The sequence below is a fragment of the Conger conger genome, chromosome 5 (assembly GCF_963514075.1).
Source record: "Conger conger chromosome 5, fConCon1.1, whole genome shotgun sequence".
Taxonomy (NCBI): Eukaryota; Metazoa; Chordata; class Actinopteri; order Anguilliformes; family Congridae; genus Conger; species Conger conger.
Window position 1 is genome coordinate 5,713,809 of NC_083764.1, and position 25,101 is coordinate 5,738,909.

Genomic DNA, 25,101 nt, shown 5'->3' on the forward strand with positions numbered 1-25,101 from the left:
CATGAAGGACTTATCGATTTCTCTCTTCTTAATACTCATAAATCTGGTGACAGGATTCCAGTCCTTCAGAGGCTCTGAAACACCATCATAAGCCTAAGGGACTTCAAATCAATACCTAAGACAACATCTTGGCAGGAAGAGTGAAGGCTTTTGTTTGTGGGATGATGGGTAATGTAGTTTGACCGTTTAGCTGATTGAAGGTCAGCCTGAGCTAATGAGCTGTTGAACAGTGTCTTATCTTAATGCGTCGAACATGCCTGTGTCTTCTCATGTGGGCAAGTGTCCCTTTGTAAATTTGTCGTGAACATCCTGGCAGGAATGATCAAATAGCCAACGCTGAAGATCAGACTAACATTCATGTAATGTAGAGGAAACCAGGAAGTCACTGACCTCTGAGAGGATTTCCTACATGGTGTAAAGAGGACTTCATACATGGTGTAAAGTGGGTGTGTTTATTAATGGCAAGTTGTAGGTGTGGTTTACTCTTTTCCGTGGTGCAAAGCAGCTGCGTTTCACGTTACAGTGCATCCGGAAAGTATTCACAGCGCTTCACTTTTCCCACATTTTGTTATGTTACAGCCCTATTCCAAAATGGAATAAATTCATATTTTTCCTCAAAATTCTACACACAACACCCCATAATGACAACATGAAAGAAGTTTTTTTTTGTTTAGTTTTTTGCAAATTTATTAAAAAATAAAAAACTAAGAAATCACATGTACATAAGTATTCACAGCCTTTGCCATGAAGCTCAAAATTGAGCTCAGGTGCATCCTGTTTCCACTGATCAACCTTGTTGTAGATGTTTCTACAGCTTAATTGGAGTCCACCTGTGGTAAATTCAGTTGATTGGACATGATTTGGAAAGGCACACACCTGTCTATATAAGGTCACACAGTTGACAGTGCATGTCGGAGCACAAACCAAGCATGAAGTCAAAGGAATTGTCTGTAGACCTCCGAGACAGGATTGTCTCGAGGCACAAATCTGGGGAAGGGTACAGAAAAATATGCTGCTTTGAAGGTCCCAATGAGCACAGTGGCCTCCATCATCCGTAAATGGAAGAAGTTCGGAACCACCAGGACTCTTCCTAGAGCTGGCCGCCCGTCTAAACTGAGCAATCGGGGGAGAAGGGCCTTAGTCAGGGAGGTGACCAAGCACCCGATGGTCACTCTGTCGGAGCTCCAGCGTTCCTCTGTGGAGAGAGGAGACCCTTCCAGAAGGACAACCATCTCTGCAGCAATCCACCAATCAGGCCTGTGTGGTAGAGTGGCCAGACGGAAGCCACTCCTTAGTAAAAGGCATATAGCAGCCCGCCTGGAGTTTGGCAAAAGGCACCTGAAGGGCTCTCAGACCATGAGAAACAAAATTCTCTGCTCTGATGAGACAAAGATTGAACTCTTTGGCGTGAATGCCAGGCGTCATGTTAGGAGGAAACCAGGCACCGCTCATCACCTGGCCAATACCATCCCTACAGTGAAGCATGATGGTGGTAGCATCATGCTGTGGGGATGTTTTTCAGTGGCAGGAACTGGGAGACTAGTCAGGATTGAGGGAAAGATGAATGCATCAATGTACAGAGACATCCTGGATGAAAACCTGCTCCAGAACCTCAGACTGGGGTGACAGTTCATCTTTCAGCAGGGCAACGACCCTAAGCACACAGCCAAGATATCAAAGGAGTGGCTTCAGGACAACTCTGTGAATGTCCTTGAGTGGCCCAGCCAGAGTCCAGACTTGAATCCGATTGAACATCTCTGGAGAGATCTGAAAATGGCTGTGCACCGACGCTCCCCATCCAACCTGATGGAACTTGAGAGGTGCTGCAAAGAGGAATGGGCGAAACCGCCCAAAGATAGGTGTGCCAAGCTTGTGGCATCATATTCAAAAAGACTTGAGGCTGTAATGGCTGCCAAAGGTGCATCAACAAAGTATTGAGCAAAGGCTGTGAATACTTACGTACATGTGATTTCTTAGGTTTTTTATTTTTAATAAATGTGCAAAAATTTCAGAAAAAACTTCTTTCATGTTGTCATTATGGGGTGTTGTGTTGAGAATTTTGAGAAAAAAAAATGAATTTATTCCATTTTGGAATAAGGCTGTAACATAACAAAATGTGGGAAAAGTGAAGCGCTGTGAATACTTTCCAGATGCACTGTATTTAAGCTACAAGGTTAAAGTGTAGTCTGGGCTGTGGTATGGGTTGCGTTGGATTCCGGTTCATGTCTCTCTGACGACGCTGAGCGGGCGTGGCCTGGTGACTCCCGGGCGTGGCGTGGTGACTCCCGGGCGTGTCTCTCTCCCCCCCGCGCCGCTGCAGGAGCTGGAGCGGAACCAGGAGCTGAGCAGCGGAAGCTTCCAGAGACAGCTCGCCGCGGAGCGCAAGAAGACGCACGAGGTGCAGGAGGAGGTCCGCGCTCTGCGGGACGAGCTGGAGCGCGTGGCCCAGAAACTCAAGGTGCCCCCCGCTGACCCCCCACCCCACGCCCACACCCACGCCCATACCTCTCTCCCCCTCAGGGCTGCTGACAGCCGTGTGGCTCAGTCACTGCACTGGCACCCAGAAGGTTGGTGGTTCAGTGTAACAACCGTGCAGCTGTTGGGCCCTTGAGCAAAGGCCCTTAACCCCACATTGCTCCGGGGGGGGGGGGGGCGGGGGGCTGGCCCCTTCTTAGTCTGATCAACTATTAGTCGCTTTGGATAAAAGTGTTAGCGAAATGACTGTAATGTAAAGGACTGTTTGTCGACACAAGACCAGACTTCCACTGTTGTGGCTTATCTGAGCTGCCTTTAATTCATTATACAGTCAATGGTGTCTGGTGGTCCACAGCTTCCTACTGTATGCGCCTGGATGCATGATGCATGCGAGGGGCGGGACTTCCTCCATTTCATACATTGTCCATTGGCATTCAGAGCTGTCAATTAAGCACCGCAGTAGTTGTGTGCACTCGCACAAAACCCAGAGAAAATGGTTGCTAAGATTTGGAAAGCATTTATTGTCTCATTTTGAAATATGTCCGTAATATGTTTCACACACTTTGAAAATTATTTGGAGTAAGCGAAATATTTGGCTGAAATATGGGACAGGGTGCTTTTAAGTGTTGAATGTCCAATAACCTGTTTTAAAGGAATGCCAAACACCAGGGTTTTTTTTTTTTCCTGTGGAACAGGTATTGAAATGATAATCGTGCTTCTTGTTTCAGGAGAAGGAGAGGGAACTTGACACCAGGAACATCTACGCCAACCGGATGGTGAGAGGAACTCCACGGAAAGAGGCGGACAGCGGGCTGAGGAGGAAAGGTGAGGTCCCGGCTCTGACTGCCTCCAAACCGCCCCTCACCTGGGGCAGCCTGGAGCCCAGTGGCTCAGGTACATGACTGGGGCCCGGAAGGTTTGTGGTTCAAGCCCCGGTGTAGCCTGATCTGCACAGCTGTTGGGCCCTTAAGGAAGGCCCTTAACCCCACATTGCTACAGTGGGGATTGGCCCCTGCTTAGTCTAATCAACTGCAAGTCACTTTGGATGAAACATCAGATAAATAACATTATTATTCCTATTATTATTATTATTATTATAATTATAGGAGTAACACCCTGACCTGGGTTCAAATGGTATTTGTTTTGGATTCAAATATTTTTTTTCTGACTATGTATGAACTATGCTTGACTATGCTTGCCTGGTGTATTGGAACAAATGAAACGATCCCAAAAGTGTAAACCCCGCCCTTGCAGGCTCAAATGCAGCAGGCAAGATCGGGAGAGAACTGAAAAGTGTTTCAATCCAAAACAAATTGTATTTAAACCCAGGTCTGACTGTACCTATTAACCTTTTCAACATTTGCAAAAGGTTAAACCGCAACATACAATTTTAATCTTTTGGTCCGTGACACTAGAGGCAAATTTTCATTCCACACTGTAAAATGTGCCCGAGGGCTTGTGAATATTTCATGACTAAACCTGGCCATTTAGCTGATCTGTATTGTAGAGAGTATCCTGTACTGTGTCAGGTCTAGATAATAAATAAAACAAAGGCCCAAAGGGTTTGTGCCTGTGTTTACATGGCCCTGCTAACCCAAGCTGTGGGGCAGCCTGTAGCCTGGTGGCTAAGGTACTGGGACCCGAAAGGTTGCTGGTTCAAGCCCCGGTGTAGCCACCATAAGATTTGCACAGCTGTTGGGCTCTTGAGGAAGGCCCTTAACTCCACATTGCTCCAGGGGGATTGTCCCCTGCTTAGTCTAATCAACTGTAAGTCACCTTGGATAAAAGCATCAGCTAAACAACTGTAATGTAATGTAATGAGCAAGGCCCTTAAGCCAACATTGCTCCAGGAGGGATTGTCCCCTGCTTAGTCTAATCAACTGTAACTCGCTTTGGATAAAAAGTGTCGGATGGATAAAGAAATGATCATTGTAAGGTGCTGCACTCCTGAACGGCTCTCTGTGTGAAACAGCCGCTCCTGTTCTGAGGGCAGAGCTCACCATGCGCTGTGGTTCTGCAGGTCCGGGCGGGGAGGGGTCCCCCCGGTGCTCCAGTAAAGGGGTGCAGACCGAGGAGCGCCCGGCGCCCCTGGACTTCCCAACACCCCCGCCCGCCGCCGCCGACGCCCCGGAGCCCCCCAGAGACGGCGGATACTTCGCCCTGAAGGTGAGTGCAGCTCTGCGTCATGTGACCGCGCGGCTCTGCTTCATGTGACCGCGTGGCTCCGCGTCATGTGACCGTGTCATGTGACCGCGCAGCTCTGCATCATGTGACCTTAGGCGTCTGTACTTCTGAAGGACCCCTAGACCGCCTCGGTGGGACGGTTGGGGGTGGGACGGTTGTACACCGCTGGTGTAGCATATGGTGAAGCTGGGTTTGTGTTGGGTTACTTACTTTCACTGGGTCCGTCGATCGACACTTTCTTTCCATGGTAGCGTTAACTAACCAGGTGTTCGGTAACTCATTTCGATCAATCAACACTTACAGTTGCGGTAGCATTCATTAACTAACCAGCGCTGGGTTACTCATTTTCATCGATCAACACTTATTTGAGGTGGCGGTAATCAACAAGTGTTGAGTTACTCAATTCTATCAATATTTCGATCGACCAGGACAGACACGCGCACGTTACCAGGGGGGGCGGAGCTTATTTAGTGAACTGCGCGCTCTTCGCTGTCCAATAGGAGCTGCAGGAGGAGGAGAAGTCACTCGGGATCACGGAGGAGAGGGAGAGGGAGGAGAAACGCCACACGCGGCAGGAGAAGGCTTCCAGAGCACTCGGTGATTACACTCTTTCTCTCTCTCGTTCCCCCTTTCTCTGCTCCTGACATCCATTAAACCGCACTTCCCCATTCAGGCATATTTCTTAGAATTATGCAGTCTATAAAAATGTGCGTGTGTGTGTCTGGGTGTGTGTGTGTGTGTGTGTGTGTGTGTGCGCGTGTGTGCGCATTACACTTAACAGTTGCCTTTATACAAGGCATGCATCCCCTCAATCTGCAGTGTGCAAATGCATTCTCCTGGCACAAGCTACACACAAAGGGCCTGATTCACTGAGGCCTTTAGCTTAGCTTCAGATACACAGAAGCAATAACATGACCAGTGATTGGCTGTGATAATTAGTTTTGCACCAATCCTTGGTTATGTTATTCATTTTGTGCCTGCTAAAAGGCCTTGAATCCGGCCGGTCTGTGTGAGCTTGGTGTTCCTCTGACTGTTATCTGTGGGAGTTTGGTGTTCCTCTGACTGTTGTCTGTGGGATTTTGGTGTTCCTCTGACTGCTGTCTGTGGGAGTTTGGTGTTCCTCTGACTGTTGTCTGTGGGAGTTTGGTGTTCCTCTGACTGTTGTCTGTGGGATTTTGGTGTTCCTCTGACTGTTGTCTGTGGGATTTTGGTGTTCCTCTGACTGCTGTCTGTCTGTCTGTAGATTCTGGACTCAAGCAGCAGCACGCTGTTCAAACGGACCTGGGTCGGATGGATTCTAATACTTTTCTGTGCTCGACTGCTCTTGCCTTGTGCAATTTAGTCATCCAAGAGGACCTGGTTTCGTAGAAAAGTATTTGAATCCGAAAGAATTACGTATTTGACCCAGGTCTGGTCTCGAGGAAAGATTGAGGCCGGTGACGTGCCGAATTGGGGGGGAAAAACCCCCCACAAATGTTGAGTTATTTTCGCTCTCGCTGCTGTTGTTATTGTCGCTGCCCTGAACAGATGGCTGCCGTGGGTGTTGATAAGGGGGCTAGGCTGCTGTTTGGGTTGGTTACCGGGCTGTAGCGCAGCTCGTGGTTCATACAGCAGGCCCTCAAGGCTGGGCTGGAGGCTGGAAGCCTCTCCTGCCCTCTCTCTGCTTCGTGCGGAGTGTCAGTCGCTGCTGGGCGTGCGGCATTATGACGGGTATCGCCCGCAGCGGTCCCATTCATCCGCCACGCCTCTCACAGCGTGAGCTCCATATGTCTCGGGACAAAGGTGGGCCTGGTGTGTGTGTGCAGGTTTTCATTCCAGCAAACGAATGAGTCCCAATTACTCACTCAGCCGTATGCATTTAACGGCATAAGAGCGCAGAATATAGTTGTCGCAGTTGTTATTCTGACGACACAAAGAACGCATTTCACTTCCTATGCATTCTGTGCAAACCTACAGACCCAATTCGGCAAATAATTGAAGGAATTGTATCCATTTTTTTGTTTCTTTCTGGCCCTTGCATCAGGAACGAAAGTTTTGTATCTTTAGGGACCTCGCGTCAGTCTGCAGACACTGTAAGAGCCTGACAGTGAGCTCCGTTTGTGTTCGTCTGAAACAGAACTGCGAGAGGAGGAAGAGGAGAAGGAGGATGATGGCCAGGCGGTGTTCCAGAAGGAGGATGGCAGGAAGAGGCTGAGCCTGTTCCAGACACAGCGGGACCCGGACGAGGAGGAGAAGCAGTCAAAGACAGCCACTCAGGTCGCGAGCTCAGAGAAACGGGGGGAGGAGGAGGAGGCAAAGCCAGCCAGTCAGGAGGAGGCGCGACGCAGGAAGGAGCAGCTCCTGGCTAAGATGCGGGAGATCGACCGGGAGGACGACCACACCGACGCCACCGCCGACCCGGCCGGGGCCCCGCCTGAACCCAGACCCCCGCAGCGGCCCTCAGAGCCGGGGGAGGCCCTCCCCGGCCCCGGCCCCCCGAGGAGGCCCGCCCACCCAGGCCGCAGGGGCCTGAGCCCGCAGGGCGCCGTGGAGGACCTGTCGTTCGGGGGCTACGCGCCATCGTTCGGCAGGCCGGCGGGGAGGGCCCAGAGGGGCGGGTCAGGGGGCGGGACGGGCAGCGGGGCGGGGGGCGGGACGGGGAGCGGGGCGGGGGGCGGGGGTGACGAGAGGCTCAAAGACGTCCCGGGGGACGGGGACCCGGCGCGGGAGAAGAAGTCCAACCTCATGCAGCAGCTCTTCGGCCCCCCCGTCGCCAACGGCAACGTCGAGGCCTCCAAGATGGAGGTCCTGAGCCCTCCGCCGCCCGCCCACAAGGCCGCCAGTCACAACGGCGGGGCCTTCCCCTGGGACGCCGCCCGGAACCCGCCGGCCCGCCGAAACCAGAGCACCCTGCAGGTGACGGAGAGCAGGCCGACTGTCCGAGCCATCGCCTCGTTCGACGACGACATCGAGGAGGTCACCCTCTAAACGCGCCGTCCACTAAAGACTGCGCTCTCTCAGTCCTGAGCACTGCGGGGTCTGTAGGAGCTCATTAAAATATGTGTCGGGAAGTTGTGACCTCACAAATATGCGATTGGAATGTTGGCGAGCTGAACATTCTAATGCTGATGTAACGATCACTACGGGTAGCTGTTCTTGGACACTGACTTCAAAATTTTGAAGAAAAACCTGCTCTTCATAGGGGTTGTCTGTTGTTGGATACAGAAAAAATATGTAAGAGTCATCTTTTAACGTCGGGTAGTAATTTCGCGAAGAGAAAGGATTTTCTATGAAGTCGTTCCTGCAGAAAATTTAAAAGGCTCTCCTGCAGTTGCCTGTTTTCTGCACCTTTACCCAGAAGGCTTAGTGTATATCATGTAATATATTACAATATTTTTATAGACTTGTATATACAGAACTGTATAGATTTAAAACCAGCTACAAGCAAAAGAATGTTCAGCGTTAATCAAGGGAAGCAAATGCATATCCTTATGTAGTAGTCCGGGGGTGACCGTCAGAAATCTTCGGTTGCCTTCAATCACTGTCGACGGCAGAATATGATTCCATCAGGTATGAGGCGGTTCGCTGAAAGGGACCCGCAGAATTTCTCATTTGAGTTTTGTTGTCCAATTAAAATGCCTGTATGTGGTTCACGCAGTCTAGAACTAACCAACTGAGTCATGGGATTTCCTACAGAAATGACCAGTAGTGTTAGTTCAGGCAGGCTTCTGTTTTGATTATGTTCTTGCAAACTCCATCCCACCCCCACCCCCACCCCCCGGTCCTCCCTGGGTGCTGTGGCCATAGCAGAATCCAGCTGTCCCCGAAGTTTGCAGATTTATCCGCCCCCGGTAGGTATACTACAGTAATGACTGTGTGCCAGCCATTTTCCATTACATCAGCTCTGGGCTTATATTTTATTGTAAGTACTCTTTTTTCAGACTTAAATGGGTCTCCGTAGTACTCTTTCAGGTGATGATTCGGGTGTTTTTGGACAAGATAAATATACTATACTCTGCTTTAGTCTGGAAAAACACGAGTGCACTGTTACTTATGAAGTTATTACTCAGGTGGATATTGATGTGACCTAATTAACTGAGCCTAGTAGTCGTTCAGCACAAGTCTTTCAGTAAATGTACCCTTCTGTTCAATTCACAGTACAGGTTCATATTTGGGAATACAGAGACCGTATATTTCTTTTGTATTGTTATATATGGTAACGATTTCAGGAATATTTTCTCCTCCTCCTTTTTTTTCGTGTATATAATGATTATAATTGTGAAGCTATAACTTGTAGACAACCCAGCCGAAAAGGGGAAATGGCGTTTTTACCCTACATTGCGGGCAAATCTGTTTGACTTTTCATTTCAATGAAAAAAAATATTTTGTATTTTTGTACGTAAGATAATGTTTCTCAAAGCACAAGCAAGACATATCAGCACCATGAGGCCCGCGGTAATTCTGTGTGAAGTAACTACAGTGCATGAAAGCTGTATTCAGAATTAATTTATATGACACTAAAATTAATTAAAAGATGATTTGGCCAACTGGCAGCAATGCGGTCATATATTAAGGAAAATATTCTGTAATAACTATCTCCTGTTCATTTCAGCCAAAGATACACAGGCCTGTTCGATCTGTCATCGCTGCGCTGTGCATGTATCGTTTTTCGACATATTCATCTAAATACAGCATGACATTTTGCAATGTAAAGTTAAAAAAAATTTTCATAATAAAAAATTTGGGGGGATGTTTAGCAAGCACCCCCTGTATCTATATCTGTATCTGCAGTTCTGGAACTAATTCCAGGAGTGCGTGGTACGGCCAATTAAAACGTTCCCTGGGTGCTTCTTTCTCCACCAGGTGCCTTGACAGGGGGGTGCCTGTGATACCCAGTGTGTATGATTGTATTTATTTCATCTTGATCACTTTATATAAAAAAAAAAAAAAATGTTAGTGTGTATATTTTACAGATGTACAATAGTTTGTCTAATCCGTGGGGCAAAAATAAAATAATTGTTTATATTTAGATGCAGAAAATGTACTTTGATAAAGTAATGTCAATAAGCAATTTACTTGGGAAATTTGAATGCACAATCAACACCAATCTGTCTTAGGAAGCTAATAGAACATATACACCAAATGGATTCTTTGATCTTTAGCCCAATTGATTTTCATATTTCAGTTTGTATTCTGTCAGCGAAAACCAATTCTTTCATCCTCATTGAAAATAATCAAGGGAAAATGACATTTAAAATAAAATGTTATTTAAATGCACACAATCGTGACTGTTTGTAGCGGTGACTTGGGAGTCCAACCTGATTGGACTGTTTGCTCTTGCAACATTTCCTGTTGCCAAAACCTGTTTTTATTTAAACCGTAAGTAAGATTGCATCGGACGTGTGCACTCGTACCAGTAATCTCGTTGTGTTCTGCCAAACACCAACATGGATCAGAATATTCCATCGTGTGAGGTTGGTGCAGTAATCTCAGCTGACTCTCAGCAGAAGAGTTTTTAACCCAGACAATCACGGTAACCAAGCGCAGAACTTATCCATAACACAAAAAAAAGCCCACCTGGGTGTCTTGGTGGCGCAGCCTGTAGAGCACTGACCGCATGCTCATTGCGAGCCGCGACGTCGGCGGTTCGAATCGGACCGTCTGACATTTGTTGCATGTCTTTCTCTCTCTCTCGCTCCCATTCTTCCTGTCTCTCTATACTATATACTATATACTGTCCTGAAAAAGGCTGAAAAAATATCTTTAAAAAAAATAATAAAAATTTTTTTTTAAAAAGCCCACCCACCATGAGTGCTGCAGGAAGGTAGGGCTGGTGCCAGGCACTGTGGATATAGATGGGAGGACGCTAGATTACATGGTGTGTGTTCGATATCAGTCTTCACTCATTCCCTTCTGCCATTACCACTTCATTCCAGTCATTTTTTAAACCGTGTTGGGAGTATCGATGTCCCCCACACCGTAACACCTGAACATGCACGTTCATGAATATTCCTGTAAACCTTTGGAGTACAGCCCCCCCTGTCCCCACACACACACACACACACACACGCACACGCAAAGGTTTGAACTTCCAACACTGTTTCACGACCGATGTTTATTTTGCATATTGTTGCAGTCGATGTGTTTTATATCGGTACTGAGAGAAATGTGATAAAAAAAAAGGTGATTTTAAAATAAATGATTTCTGGTTACGCACGTGGGCCTGGGCTGTCTCTCATGCTGATTACGGCACGGCGGGGTGCTTCACATCGCCGTGGTGCGCAACGTGTAGCGCTCAGCATCGGCGCACGCGATTGGGTCTCCTGTCGGCAACACTCCAGCCGGCTATTGGCTCCACGGCGACACAAACACTTCAGTCGAAGATGGGGTTTGACCTGGCAGGCAGCAGGCAGAAGAACTACCGCAAGTAGGCTAAGGCCCCATTTCAAAAGGTACACTCCACACATGCATGCATTTACACTGCAAAAACCAAAGTCTGTCTCAAGTATATCGGTCTTATATTAAGACTTAAAATCTTGTTTGTTACCGTTTTGCTTAATAAGACCATAATATTGCTAATGAAGTGAAACGGATACTCGGGGTGAGATTTGCCGGTGGGGTAAGAATTTCACCTGCCGGGCAAAATGGTAGGTAATATTTCATACTTGAGAGTGAGGAAAAAAATATATTTCGTCTCATTTTAAGACTAAAACGCTTAAAGGTGCAATAGGTCATTTTGAACTTCTAACGGTCAAGAGAGGAAAAGCAGCAACAAAAACTCTCAAACCACAACATTGTTTATCCCTCCCCTTCTCTGTGAACACGCTGATGTTGAAATGCAATTGGCTGTGGCAATTAAAACCAATTTTCAACCAATGAGCTTGAATTATTGTACAGCTATACGATGTTTTATACGAGTGCCGGCCTGTCAACTGCATATTTTGAAACCCGAATTTAAAGACTATAAACACAGGCAGAGGGTGAGTCAACATGTCAATTAGCCTTTTTCAATGATAGGAAGGGATTTACAATGGTCTTGTAACAATATTTTAACACAAAAATCTTACCTATTGTACCTTTAAGACACACTTTTTGTGCAGTGTATAGAAGGCCCAACTCATTGCCAAGGGCAACTTCTGGCCATTCATCCAGTCAGAGTGTGGAGGTCGGGTGACCAGGTTCTAGAGTGCACAGATGCAGAATTCTGGAATGGCAGTCTGGAATAGGGTCTTTGTCGGGATCCGCCCGATATACGCGATTTATGCTGAGCAAGCAGGATTGAAAACATGGTCATGTTTTTTGTTGTTGTTGTTGTTGTTGTTATTGTTGTTTGTGTTTTTTCCCCTTCTCCTAGGTGACTGGCACTGTCTCCCAGGTAGACCCACTCAGCACGCTAGGGCAGGTGTTCGAGGACCTTTTAATCACAACCCCCACCCCCCCCCACCCCAATGATCATGCCAGGAGAGACCCCCCCCCCACCTCTATTAATGTGTTCATATTTGACTCCTTCGTCCGACCTATAAGCATGCCTAAACCTGGTCATCACACAAGCTATCAGCATTCGGTTTCATGTATATAACCTATGTAATCTAGGTAATGTAGTACAATGAATCATGTTATTAAATGTGACTTTTTTTTCATTACCGGTAGGTATACTTTGTTTTGGAACAGCAGGCGTCTTTGAACCAAAGGTTGGAACTCTGCGGCAGACGGTCCCCCATTTCCACCAGGGACACTTCAGAGCGTTGTAAAGGGCACTTTAGATCAAGGTATACGACGACAGGTGGTAATAAAACTGAACAGGTAGACACCATGAAGAGACTCTTGGGCTTTAAAGGTTCAAATTCCACAGCAAGGCTACACCCAGGGTCTATAAATTGACAGGCCATTTTCTTATTATACTTTGTTGTTTACGCTGTACTGTACAACATCTTCTTACAACAAGAAAAGGGCAAAGGAATAAGTCATTGAGTGTTAGAACATGCATGTAAAAAAAATATATGTTATGCACTTTTTTATTTTTTTACTCAGAGACTGTAATTAGCATGTTTAGGAACAGTGACAATCTCTGTGAATGGAGCTGATTGGAGAACTGTAATTCTCATACAAACAATTATTGCTCATTGATGGTTCTCCCCATTGTGTAGTTTGGTGGGGATATGATTTTGGTGTGGACATTCACTGAAAGCGCTGGTGCACTTTCCTACTGTTCTTTCTCTCTACTATTGTTTCGCAGGTGAAAAGAAAATTCACTGAAGCTCCAAAAACAAATGGCTCTAGAAATGCACTGCTTTTTGTGGGAAATAAACAAATAAAGCTTTTTTTTTTTCTTTTTCTTTTTTTTTTGCTGGTGGTCAATTCATGTGACCTTCAGGAAGCTGTAGGTTTTCCATGTTACACATTTGGCACTACTTCCTGAATGATTGAGGTGTTTGCATACCACCAATGGCTATTGTGTACCCATGTGCCGTGTGACAATGTGATTGCTATTGTGAAGCAAAAAAAGTGCATGGGTCTCATCTGGTGTGCTACAATTTTCTATTATTTATACCCTTCCTGAAATTCTGCCAAAGATGAGGAAATATGTGTGTTAATTCCTACAGAATAGTTGACATTTTTGGCACAATATAAGTGCTGTTGTTCTGCATAGCAGGCATAAAGTATGTAATTCTCTGGCGGTGATAAAATATATAATTATTACAATCTGGAGAGCATTACTTATGGTATATCTGCAAGTTAAGCAAGTCGGCATATCTTTTTAAATTTCCACATTTCAAATTACTTAATGTTGTTTAGTCATAAATAGGCAAGGTATTCTCAATACACCAGTGAAGTTGAGCGTTTCCACAGCGCTATAGAGAAAAGACTGCAATCCCCATACACCTCTACGAGCGCTGCCGAATGGGGATCGGCTAGTCTCATTTCAATCCTTTTTTCAACCAATTGAACGCCCATGATTTGCGTACAAAAAGCGCGTAGCCAATCGTACAAATCTTCTGAAGTCCGTTTCTAAAACTTGAACCAATGTACGTATCCGTGTAATTTACATATTGGATGATAAGCCAATCTCTCTGTACTACATAAAGCTATTTTTCACTGAACTGTCCAATGGTCAGTAGGAAGGTAGAGGTTGAGGTCTGCATATTATTAACATGTTATTATTGAAGGTGTTTAGATATTGATCCTGTATTTCGTGTTAGTTACAAACTCGCGTCTTGGGCACCCAGTTTTAACTGTTCTATTTGTATACACATATACGTTAGGAAAATTCGCGAAAATGCCTAAAAAGGTAAGCTACAATTTTATATTATTTATATTTTGATATAAAAATACATTTGCCTTTATATTTAGATAAATGTCGAGACTGTTTAGTTTAATCTGTGTGGCAAAATGTTTGGTGGTTGGGCGACAGTAAAGTTTTTAAAATGTTCATGCGCCTTGTTCGTGTTTTTATAGTGATGCTTTATACGCATTTTTTTATTATCTGAAAAGGTTGCTGGTTGCATTTCGAATTTCCTGGTGTTTTCCTTCGTCGTAGCTACTTGCCTTAACCTCCATGACTGTTGGTTACACAAATGGTTGTTTTATTAGCCAGTGTCTCTTCCTGCCGAATTGTCGCCGCGCCGTGCGCACTTGTGCTGGTGAATGTCATGTTGTAGAACAACAGTGATGCACACCGGTGTTCGGCGTTGACCATACTGAGAGCCGTTAAATTGCGTCAGCGTACCAGCTGCGCGCGGGCTCGACATGTCTCGTTTGAGTGCAAATAAATTGTTCTTTGTGGATTTACGCTCGCCTTTCCCCGCGTTCGATGGAGGCTATCGGTCTTTTTAAAAAAAGCCATATTTAAACCGACACCCTCTTCCTCCTCCTTCCCTCATGTTTCAGACCCGTATGTAACCAACCGCTGTCACTCAGCCGCGCGAGCCCGTGGCAGTAGGGCGAGAGGGGGCTGGGATTTCAGACAGCGAGCAGAGCGACGAAGCTACGCAATCCAAACAACAAAGCACTCGCGACGTTTTTGCGCAGCACGACGCAACCCTAATGTGGCCAAATTTTTTTTGATAGACGGTGAACTACACGCCCGAGACGAGCGTTTGCATCGTGCCTATGTATGCGTTTTTTGAAAGAAAACATTTTTGTTTGTCTTCCTTTGCAATCCATTACGTTAAGGTAGAGGGAGCGGTGAGGGGGGAGGGGATCACAAGATTGCTATGATTAGGCAAACCCTATCTCTCCGATCCCGAGTTGCCCCATAGGTATTTGCATACGAGTGCAGTCATTTACATATTAATAGAGCCAAATGGCTGCTTGTGTTAAATTTTTACCATTCTTCTCCCCACCCGATAGAAAACCATGGTACTGCAACGACATGCAAGTAGCCAAACAATTCTCTGTGTATTGGTTGGGGCTATGGCAATTTTCCCCTCCATTTTCCAGCGACCGTCAAAAGCTCATCTTGCTGTTGCCGAGGCGATTTTAGAGTGCGTCACATTCGCCAAAGATGTCATTTTTCTCAGGGGGAATTAATATTTTCCCATTCCCTCCTCAACTACGTTTACGGAGAAAAAAACGTAGCCTATTCTGCCCGGTTCAATTTTCTGTTCACGCGGGGTCACTTTTTACGCGTGCCCCTTTCACCTCCAGTGCACGATAGTGAAGCAAGGTTTATTACGTCAATATACAGCAGGCAACACATTGAATTAGAGGACTTGTTCTTTGTGTTAACACTTAGACTGAATGTATGACCGTTGCTCCGAGGACACAGAATTGTGCTTTAGGTTCAGATGTTAAAATAGGACATTTTAACAATAGGGTTGGGTCAAATGTTTGCTCACATTATCGTAGCCAGCTAATGTGATTCTAGTACTTAAATTGAAATATGAAATTAAAAAAATTAAATGTTTCAAAGCAGTTTGTGGGGTTTTTTTTGCATTGTGGCATTTAAAAAAATTGAATTACTGGATCCCCACAGAATATCTTTTAGCGTTTTACTTCCCTTAAGATGATTGTGTTTTTCAGACACATGTTCTCTTGAAATTGTTGTCATCAAGTTGAGTAGTTTCCAAATCTGGTGCTTCAAAGTGAAATGACAGTTTATTGTAAATCATGAAGCATTTTTTTAATTCATAAAGAGAGAATAGCTTAGCATAAGAATTTGTTAGGGAAGCAAAACAAAAAAATAGTATGTGTATAAATAAATAAAATAATGCAAATAATTACTTTGAAATGAAGCACAGCGAAAATAACTTCTAGAGTCAATACAAAAAATGTTTTTTGCTTAACTAATTTTTTTTTAGTTGTGCCTAACCTTATGGAAGACGAATACAGGTAACAGTGAGAGGTGCATCTTCAGGTTTTGTCAACTCTTTTCATCGAGTGATGGACGCAGAGAAAACAAAAAAAGAGATGGAATTTCATTGTTACTTCTATTAGTCGTGGAAGTAATATATATTAAAAAAATACACTTCAGTGGACGATAGTGTGGTTTGATGGAATGGCTGTGGTCGGCCAAATTACACTAAATGCCCTGATGACAGAGGGCCGTCTCTTCTGCATTGATATGTACACAGTTGTTGCGGCCCGTGGCTACCTTGTAATTAGAAGGTTGCCAGGGAAACACTCTTTTTATGTGTTGTTTGTTGTGGCCTGAAATGGCCTTTTTGGCGGGATGATCTGATCTGGTGTGTCTGAAGCACATTACTGGGCTGAAGGGTTGGCCAACTCTGTTCCCGGGGAGCTACCGTCCTGTAGGTCTTCCACTCCAACCCTCACAAAGCAACACCTCATTCAACAGCTAGAGATATTGTTCAGCTGCGGAGTTGTAGAATCGGGTGTGCCAAATTAGGGTCGAAATGAAAACCTACAGGGACGGTAGATCTCCAGGAACAAGGAGTGGCAGCTGTGGTTAAACGAGAACAAATGAGCTAACGGAACACGATTAAGTAACTTTGACTGCGTGACTGTCGTCCTAAGCCATGTTCTCACTTGAAGTTCTAAGTGCATTATAATAACTGCAAGTATTGTATTTCTGTGAGTGACAAGATACAATTGCAGCCAAAGATGAAAAAAGATAAAGACTAAATCGGGGATCATCAACTCACGGTCCTCAAGGGCTGGAGAACTGCTGGTTTCCCACCTGAAGACAGTCTGGCCAATCAGCAGCTCGAATTGTACAGTTTATTACCCGCGAGTAAAGAAAATCAGGGCCGGATTTGAAATTTGAGGGCCAGATTAGGCGATCCCTGGACTAAAATCTCTTGTTGCAATGCCAGCCAGTTTCCCCTCTGTAGGCCAGTCCTGGGTGTTTCCACTCTTGGAAGTCCGGTGTTCAAACAGGCTTTTGTTACCACCAGTTCCTCTGTCTGGGTTGGCTAACGAGCTCAATACACCATCGCCATTTTACTCTTGGATTAGACCGCAGTAACTCTCATACGGGGGTTGCAAAAAACGTTCATCGGCTGCGATTCTCACGCACGTTGATTATCTTATTTAAAACGTCTGATCACACGTGATATTGGGCTCACTCTACGATCGGCAGCACGTGTTGGTGTGAAGCACACCACACCCAAGTTTAGGCAGCTCTATTTGCACGGTCATGCTTCCTTTTGCTTTCAATTGATCCCAGAACAGGCCTATTAATAGATGGATTTAGTCATATAGTCCAAACTTCTTTGGTCAGCCACACATGCACACATACACACTTTGGTTACCACTGTGATATAGTCTATGAATTATTATACTTGGATAACTGCCATCACTCACTCTCACGAACAGCAATGGGAACATCATACCGAGGGTACACCTCTCCTACTTGCAGTACTGAACATGTACAGGTTGGCCTGTGGCCTGCATGTACAAACTAGTCTCGCCTTAGTGCCATTGTGGCTTTGACAGTGTTGCCAAGGCTACATTCCATAACACAAAGCTCATTTGTTTGATGTTGATAGAGTTAATGTTACTTGCTTAATTTCACTGGAAACCTTTTCAACTGTCTGTGACTGTTTGGAAAGAAGGAAGGGACACTTTGGTTTTTTTCACTTTTGATTTTATGTTCTGCATGTATTTGTCACCATCCAGTTAGATCTGTGTAACTGTGGCGTCTTAGTTAATGGTCGTGAATTGGTTACCAGGCAACATATGAGTGTGCCAGTGTTTATACATTTAAGTGAATGAATCGCACATTATGAAAGCTCACACTGAGGCCTAGTAATTATCGTTTAGGAGTGTGTTTCTATGGGGGTAAATGTGCACTGTTGATCTGAAATGTCCAGTTAAGGATTCAATTAACCTTGAATTAGTTTTAATGAACTTTACGCACTGCATTTCCCATCAACCAGTGACTTCTAATCATTTGACACAGAAATGGGCGGGGCTACAACTACCTGTCGATCACTGACTTGTGTGAGCCAATGTCAGTGTTTTTTCTCTACATTAAACTGCAGTTGGTTCTATAATTACCGAGTCATGGGAAGTCCGTCGACGTTTTTTTAACCTTGTTCTCTAATCCCCTGACCAGGAAAGAAAAATAAATGTAACGCTTAAATCACTTTCGCTAAAGCAACGAGTCAGACCGAGCAAAGCTGAGGTGCGTTGAAGATCGCTAACGCACGCGAACATATTCAAACTTCTTTCTCTTCGCCACGTACGTTAGCTAACTATTTTAAAAGGTAGTGCGCCGCGAGCATTAATTACTGCTGACAATGAAGACGTGAAGAGAACTAAAGTTGATTTATTTGGCTGTTATAATACAGTCTAACCAATGTAATATTTGTTCTCGCTTGTTATCACAGATAAACAACGAATCAACTAGCTGCTATTGTTGCTATTTGTATTCAAAATGCTCTTGACGGTGAACTAAATCGCTCAACAGTAACTGTTTGCCGCAAACATAGGTCACCGTGAACGTTAGCTGTCTTGAACGTACCTGTGAATTGCAGGTGAATCTGATTTGTGTCAGATGTTGATTGGCGGTTACCCTAGTAACATAATTTGACTTTTGTTTTCAGAATGAAGAAGCCGAGCCGAAGCTGGTGAGTTTGACGCTAACTTTACGCACTGCATTTCCCATCAACCAGTGACTTCTAATCATTTGACACAGAAATGGGCGGGGCTACAACTACCTGTCGATCACTGACTTGTGTGAGCCAATGTCAGTGTTTTTTCTCTACATTAAACTGCAGTTGGTTCTATAATTACCGAGTCATGGGAAGTCCGTCGACGTTTTTTTAACCTTGTTCTCTAATCCCCTGACCAGGAAAGAAAAATAAATGTAACGCTTAAATCACTTTCGCTAAAGCAACGAGTCAGACCGAGCAAAGCTGAGGTGCGTTGAAGATCGCTAACGCACGCGAACATATTCAAACTTCTTTCTCTTCGCCACGTACGTTAGCTAACTATTTTAAAAGGTAGTGCGCCGCGAGCATTAATTACTGCTGACAATGAAGACGTGAAGAGAACTAAAGTTGATTTATTTGGCTGTTATAATACAGTCTAACCAATGTAATATTTGTTCTCGCTTGTTATCACAGATAAACAACGAATCAACTGCTGCTCTTGTTGCTATTTGTATTCAAAATGCTCTTGACGGTGAACTAAATCGCTCAACAGTAACTGTTTGCCGCAAACATAGGTCACCGTGAACGTTAGCTGTCTTGAACGTACCTGTGAATTGCAGGTGAATCTGATTTGTGTCAGATGTTGATTGGCGGTTACCCTAGTAACATAATTTGACTTTTGTTTTCAGAATGAAGCAGCCGAGCCGAAGCTGGTGAGTTTGACGCTACCTCTCAGCATGCACTCTAACTAACTACAGCGCAGCGTTGCTCTGTTTGGTTTGAGGACCCAAATGTCCTCCCTGTCCCCAAATTGTTCCATAAGCTACACACACACACAAGCTAATGCACATCATTCACATTTTAAACTTAATCGTAAATTCTGGCTTTGACCCTTTTCCCTCCTAAGGTGAAAGTTTTATCTTCTCTAAAGCACACGAGAAAACACAGACTCTTTATTTAGCGTATCAGTGGGACATACGGGCTCATTCAAATCTGACTGGTGACTTCTGTTTCATCTTTTTTCCCTGTGTTAAAAACCGTCAGCGTCACTTACAGGTCAGAGTGCTGTGACACGTAGCCATGCAATTCATCCTACACATCCCAATGCTAGTACATGCCTTTTTTATTTCTAGACGTCGACTGCTATGAGTGCGTGCACGCACACACACACATACTTCACACACAACTTCAGCGCATTGGATTTAAAAAATGCAATGAATACGAGGTTAAAGTGCAGACTTTCAGATTTAATTAGATCCTTACAGGTGATTTGTGTAGAGTTGCAGCCCTTTTCATACACACACACACACACACACACACACACAACCCCTCCCCAAACATTTTAGGGGTGCAAAGGTAATTGGACAGTTGGCTGTGTGGAATCTGTGTTTGGAACCTCGACAACGAGGACCAAAAAAAATGATTCATAAAAAAAATCTATCAAGAGACATAGCCAAAACACGTTTCTCACATCGAAACCCAAAGCCTCCTCCGGTGGGGCTGACCTGGCCCCGCCTCGCTCCACAGGCCCTCTATGAGCTCCTGGCGTGGGGTGCGGGAGAGAATGCACACCTGGTATTCCCCCCCCCCCCCCCCCGACCGTTCCAACTGCTAACCAACCTTACGTCTTTCCCTGTTTCAGGCCCAGAGGAGATCACGGAGGATTTTTGAGGTAAGAGGAAAAAAAAAAAAAAAAAGTCTTAAAGTTCTGCAGTTTTTGTTTGTTTTTTACCCACAAAGTATAGCCTACGTTTAATGTTTCATTTCACACCTCTGTTGTCCGGAACGTTGAAACAGAAGATTTGATGGACAGAGTGCGCCAATAGATTTTTACACCTTCCTGTTTCGTGATTGCAGAGATTTTTTAAATCAAAATTCAAATATTTTGTGTATATATATATATATATATATTACAGAAATCAAGACGATCCTGCATGGGTAGATGGGCATTATGTCTCAGATAGCTGTGCTGTATAGACTCCATTATGCCACGAGACGTTGACTCCACGACGGTGATGTGGTGGCGTTTCTCTGACTGGTTGTTCTGTTCGACTTGCAGAGAGACCCCTCTTCCGCCCCTGAACCCAAGATGAAAAAGGCTGCCCCAAAGGTAATGAGACTGAACCCCCCCCCCCCCCCCCACGCCCTGAAATTCAAAAACCCGTCTGACATCATTTGCGTCAGCCCGCGCGCCCTCACCAGCGGGGGCTGTTAAAACACGGGCCTGAGAAGCGGGACATTCACTCGCGCGCTGCCTGTCAGGACAGGAACCCGCATTCCCCGCCACAGGTAACTTAAGGTAGCAAAAATTCGGCAGGGATTAATTGGAAGCAATCCGACATGTTCGCGCTTCTTTTTTCTTGGAGCCGTTTGAATGCCAGCCCACTTTTACAGGGGTGTGTCTGCAGGCCGAGATCTGAAAGGCATTCTTGTGCAATCTGATTTTATTTTACAAATATGGTACAAGTGTGTCCTTTTGAGTGCAACAAATATGCAGTAATCGAGGAAATCAGAAAGGGGGCAAATATTTGTGAAGGGGACAATATTTATGTATATACAGAATAAGACACATATATGGCACACGTGACCTTCATTTCACAAATATGAATCTGTCCCCATGAAAACAAAAAAAGATTTGTCAGATAAGACGGGCAACTACGAGAAACCGTGCTACACTGACTCCTCATTTACCATGAGAAAAGGTGACAAGGACACTGCCCACCAATTGGGCTAAATAGACTACAGCTCCTGAAGTTTAATATTGGTTACAAGAGGGCTTCGCTAAACTCCATGTTCCACAATGCAGCTTGCAGAAAGGACGCTTGTAGATATTGCCGGAGTCACAGCGGGGTGCATTTGCATGCAGGGAAATGTAGTTCAACAATAGCACACGTGGGAGCACACTTAATAAGGGTTTACAGCCAGCGGAAAAACCGGGTGGATCATAGTGTGTAAATCCAGGAGCCGTGTCATAAACGATTAGTGTTACCAGTGCTCGCCCGAGTACAGGGTAGGACTGAATACGGAAACTGAACAGATGGGGAGTTGTTTGCATTCTCGCAGCTCCTCAGATGAAACTCTTAAATTCATAATTTGCTGCAGAGAAATCCCTCTAATTCCTTGCGTGTGGTGCTGCCACAGTCCGGCACCTCTGTGGTATTTTACGCTTCTGCGTTCTGAACTTTGCAGGGGTTCTTTGTTTTTTTTTTTGTTGTTGTTTTTTTGTTGTGGCAGCTGCTTTCTTTCTGAAGTGATAAAACCGAGCCTTTTCTCCGGAGGATGAAAAGTAGCGCTCTGTTTAACCGTTTCCTTCACCCACTGACGGGGACACTTCTGAGCCAGGTCCTGAGCCAGTGCAGATCTCGCCGTCGCTAGGTGTTCTGTGATTAACTTAACCCACACTTAGTCCACCGCTTAACTTGGTCAACCGATTCACTTAACCCACACTTAGTCCACCGCTTAACTTGGTCAACCGATTCACTTAACCCACACTTAGTCCACCGCTTAACCTGGTCAACCGATTCACTTAACCCACACTTAGTCCACCGCTTAACCTGGTCAACCGATTCACTTAACCCACACTTAGTCCACCGCTTAACTTGGTCAACCGATTCACTTAACCCACACTTAGTCCACCGCTTAACTTGGTCAACCGATTCACTTAACCCACACTTAGTCCAATGCTTAATTTAGCCCCCCCCCCCCCCCCCCCCCCCGATTAGCCTAGCCCACGGCTTAACTTCGCCCACCGATTGACTTGGCCCCTCGATTAACTTAGTCCAGAACTGAACTTCAGCAGTGAAATATCCAAGGACCTGAAGCTGTTGCACACGCTCTCTTTCTTTCTTGATCTCTCTCTCTTTGCCTCCCGTTCGCTCTTTCTTGATCTGCCTCTCTCTTGGCCTCTCTCTCATTCGCTCCCCCTCTCCGCTCTCTCCCCCTCTCTCTCTCTCTCTCTCCGTCTCTCGGGGTGCGATGTGCGTGTCTCTGTGGTGACTGGCGTGTCCTCTCTCCGTCCCCCGGCTTTGCAGAAGGCGGCGGTGGCGAAGGTGCAGGTGCAGAAGCCCAAGAAAGCAGGGAAGGGGAAAAAGGAGGACAAGCCGGAGGACGGCCCCGCGCAGAACGGAGAGACCAAGACGGAGGAGGTAGGGCAGCTGCTCCGGACACTAACGGCCTGGGCGTCCTCTCCTGACCCCTGACCTCTGACCCCTGTAACGGCCCTGCATGTGTTTAACTGCCCTCTCTCTCTCACCCCCCCGTCCCCTCTACCTCTAGATCTGTGTTTCTCGTTCATCCGTTAGCGTCTCTGCCTCGAGGAGTGCCGCGCCCAGCTCGCTGTCAATCAAAGGTCACACGGTGACCGTGAAAGTAAAGGGTAGGCTACCTCGGAGTGCTGTGTCTTAGTCGTTTTAGGCGCTTCCCGGCTTGTTTACCGCGTGCACTCCTAGGTCTGACCGCCGAGAGGAGGCGCCAAGGTGAGGTTGTCATGACGCTGCGTACGCTGCGGGGGATGGGTCGGGGGGGGGGGGGGGGGGGGGGGGCTCCGTGTGTCGTGTGTGTGTGTGTGTGTGTGTGTGTGTGTGCTGTGGCTCGTTTGCGGATAGCAGGAGCACCCACGCTTCGCGGTATTTTTGAGCGAATGCTAACGTTAGTTTCCATGGCCACACGGGACAAAACGGTTAGTCTGAACTGAAGTGATATCACGGAGAACGTGAGCGCTTCGACTTCCCCGTCGATTACCGTCCGAGGCGTCAGGGCTCCTGTGCTCTCTCTCGTTTAGTTCTTTTTCTTTTCTCCTGGGCAGCGGGTGAAGTTAGAGAGGCTGACATGGAAACGGGTGTGAATGCTGATGCATCCGTGGAATGCCGGAGACTCATTTCAGTGGCATTGACCCCTCGGTAAACGGGGCACATCATTCGACCGCGTTAACTCGTGTCCTGGCCCAGCGGTACCGAGAAGGGCCACAAAGATACGATAATGTTCTTGGGTGTGTGTGTGTGAAATTTATTTATTTATTCTCTTAAAATGAGAGAGGCTTCAACCGAGACCCAGAGCAGCACTGCCCGCTTGTTCACAGCTTGGACCCTCTTTTTCTCCCGTTTCAAATCTACGCCACTCAGACCCCCACGCCTGTAGGGGGCGCTGTTGTAATCAGCTCCGCTGCTCTCGCTCCTGAAGAGAGGCGCAGGCCATCGCAGGTAGAAGTGGAACTTCTTTTTCCGTGGGAACCCGGAGGAGCCTCGTGCCGAGCTAATCCCACCCTAACCCCGCCGGGAAGAGCTGGGAACGGCAGCGGATTCCAGCCACTAATGCGCTCTTCCTCTCTTCTCTCCCCCTCTCCCGACAGGAAACTGAGGCGGCTGAGCCAGCAGCCGAGGACACCGAATGAGCGGGGGGGGGACGTCACTCACAAACTTTCAGTTGGATTTTATGCACCTCTTGTACAATGGGAAAGAAGGATATTTTTTATCAAGTATTTTGTAAATGCTAATTTTTTTAGAACCTGTGGTAGTGGGATTTAACCAGTTGTACACAGTTCATACGCATTCTTCGGTAGCCTCTGTTCTTAAGTCTTCTCCAGAAACCCGGCACTCTGTGCGAGCGGGGTGTTTTAAATATGGCGGCGTGTTTTAAAAAATGGCGGCGTGTTTTGAAAAATGGCGGCCTGAGGAGGTCGTGGACCGGCGAATGCCTCATGTCACCAGGCCTGACGTCCACGTCCTATCTGCTAGCCTTTGCTCTCTGTCCATACGTTTGGGCAGCGAATATCGAGCGGGCGGTGACGTTCTCCGCCCGTGCGAGAGCAACGGCTCTGGAGAACTTCGCAGCCATTATTTTGAAACGCGACGGGAATTTAGACAAGTACCCTCCCCCCCCCCCTCCCCGCCCCCCTCTGCTGTGTTGATTTTGTTTTTACCTTTCGTGTAGAGCTTGTTGGGATTTGTGTATGTTTCAGACTTTTTTTCTTCTTTTTTTTTCTTTTAAATTTTTTTTAAAATTCTTATTACTGTGACTATTTTAATCTTGGCAGTTTTACATAGCAATAATGAGTGGTGCTTTGTACTAAAAGTTTCTGTGGTTGGCAAGCGCAGTGCAGATAGATGTGACCATTTACCGCCTGTTTGGGATTCACTTCTTGGAACTATTTTACGAAAAAATAAAATAAAAAGAGAAACTTGTCCTGTGTGCAGTGTCGATCAGTGCTCTGCTCGTGAGTTTTTGCTTTTGCACATATAAGCCGCTGATGAACCACACCATCCTGACATTCAAAAGTGCCACGTAACCACAGATAGATTTGACACAGTCACCAGGTCAGACTGGTGCAAAAATATGTTTCTGCTCATCGGCCAAATGTCAAACTAGGAGCCGTGCTAGAATTATATGAGGTTATTTGTGACTTATTTGG

General features: G+C 46.0%; 2 protein-coding genes across 3 annotated transcripts in view; both read left to right on the plus strand.

Annotated features, from left to right (window-relative positions):
* The window catches only part of lca5 (lebercilin LCA5), a 19,005-nt gene extending 8,823 nt beyond the window's left edge, over positions 1 to 10,182 (plus strand). The window contains exons 5-9 of the mRNA XM_061241580.1: positions 2,321 to 2,458; positions 3,204 to 3,300; positions 4,496 to 4,641; positions 5,160 to 5,256; positions 6,776 to 10,182. Of these exons, the coding sequence (XP_061097564.1) occupies positions 2,321 to 2,458; positions 3,204 to 3,300; positions 4,496 to 4,641; positions 5,160 to 5,256; positions 6,776 to 7,626 (1,329 nt within the window). The 3' untranslated portion in view covers positions 7,627 to 10,182. The remainder of the gene's footprint in view (positions 1 to 2,320; positions 2,459 to 3,203; positions 3,301 to 4,495; positions 4,642 to 5,159; positions 5,257 to 6,775) is intronic.
* Positions 10,183 to 13,737: 3,555 nt separating this feature from the next.
* hmgn3 (high mobility group nucleosomal binding domain 3) lies at positions 13,738 to 24,874 on the plus strand. Of its 2 annotated transcripts, XM_061242528.1 has the most exons (8): positions 13,738 to 13,927; positions 18,648 to 18,671; positions 19,385 to 19,408; positions 20,338 to 20,367; positions 20,755 to 20,805; positions 22,727 to 22,840; positions 22,971 to 23,070; positions 24,043 to 24,874. In XM_061242528.1, the coding sequence occupies exons 1-8, from the start codon at positions 13,916 to 13,918 to the stop codon at positions 24,048 to 24,050; spliced, it is 363 nt and encodes a 120-aa protein (XP_061098512.1). In that variant the 5' UTR covers positions 13,738 to 13,915; the 3' UTR covers positions 24,051 to 24,874. The 2 variants fall into 2 exon arrangements, with proteins under 2 accessions (XP_061098512.1, XP_061098513.1); XM_061242529.1 differs by lacking the exon at positions 22,971 to 23,070 and having other exon boundaries at positions 13,746 to 13,927.
* The last annotated feature ends 227 nt before the right edge of the window (positions 24,875 to 25,101 follow it).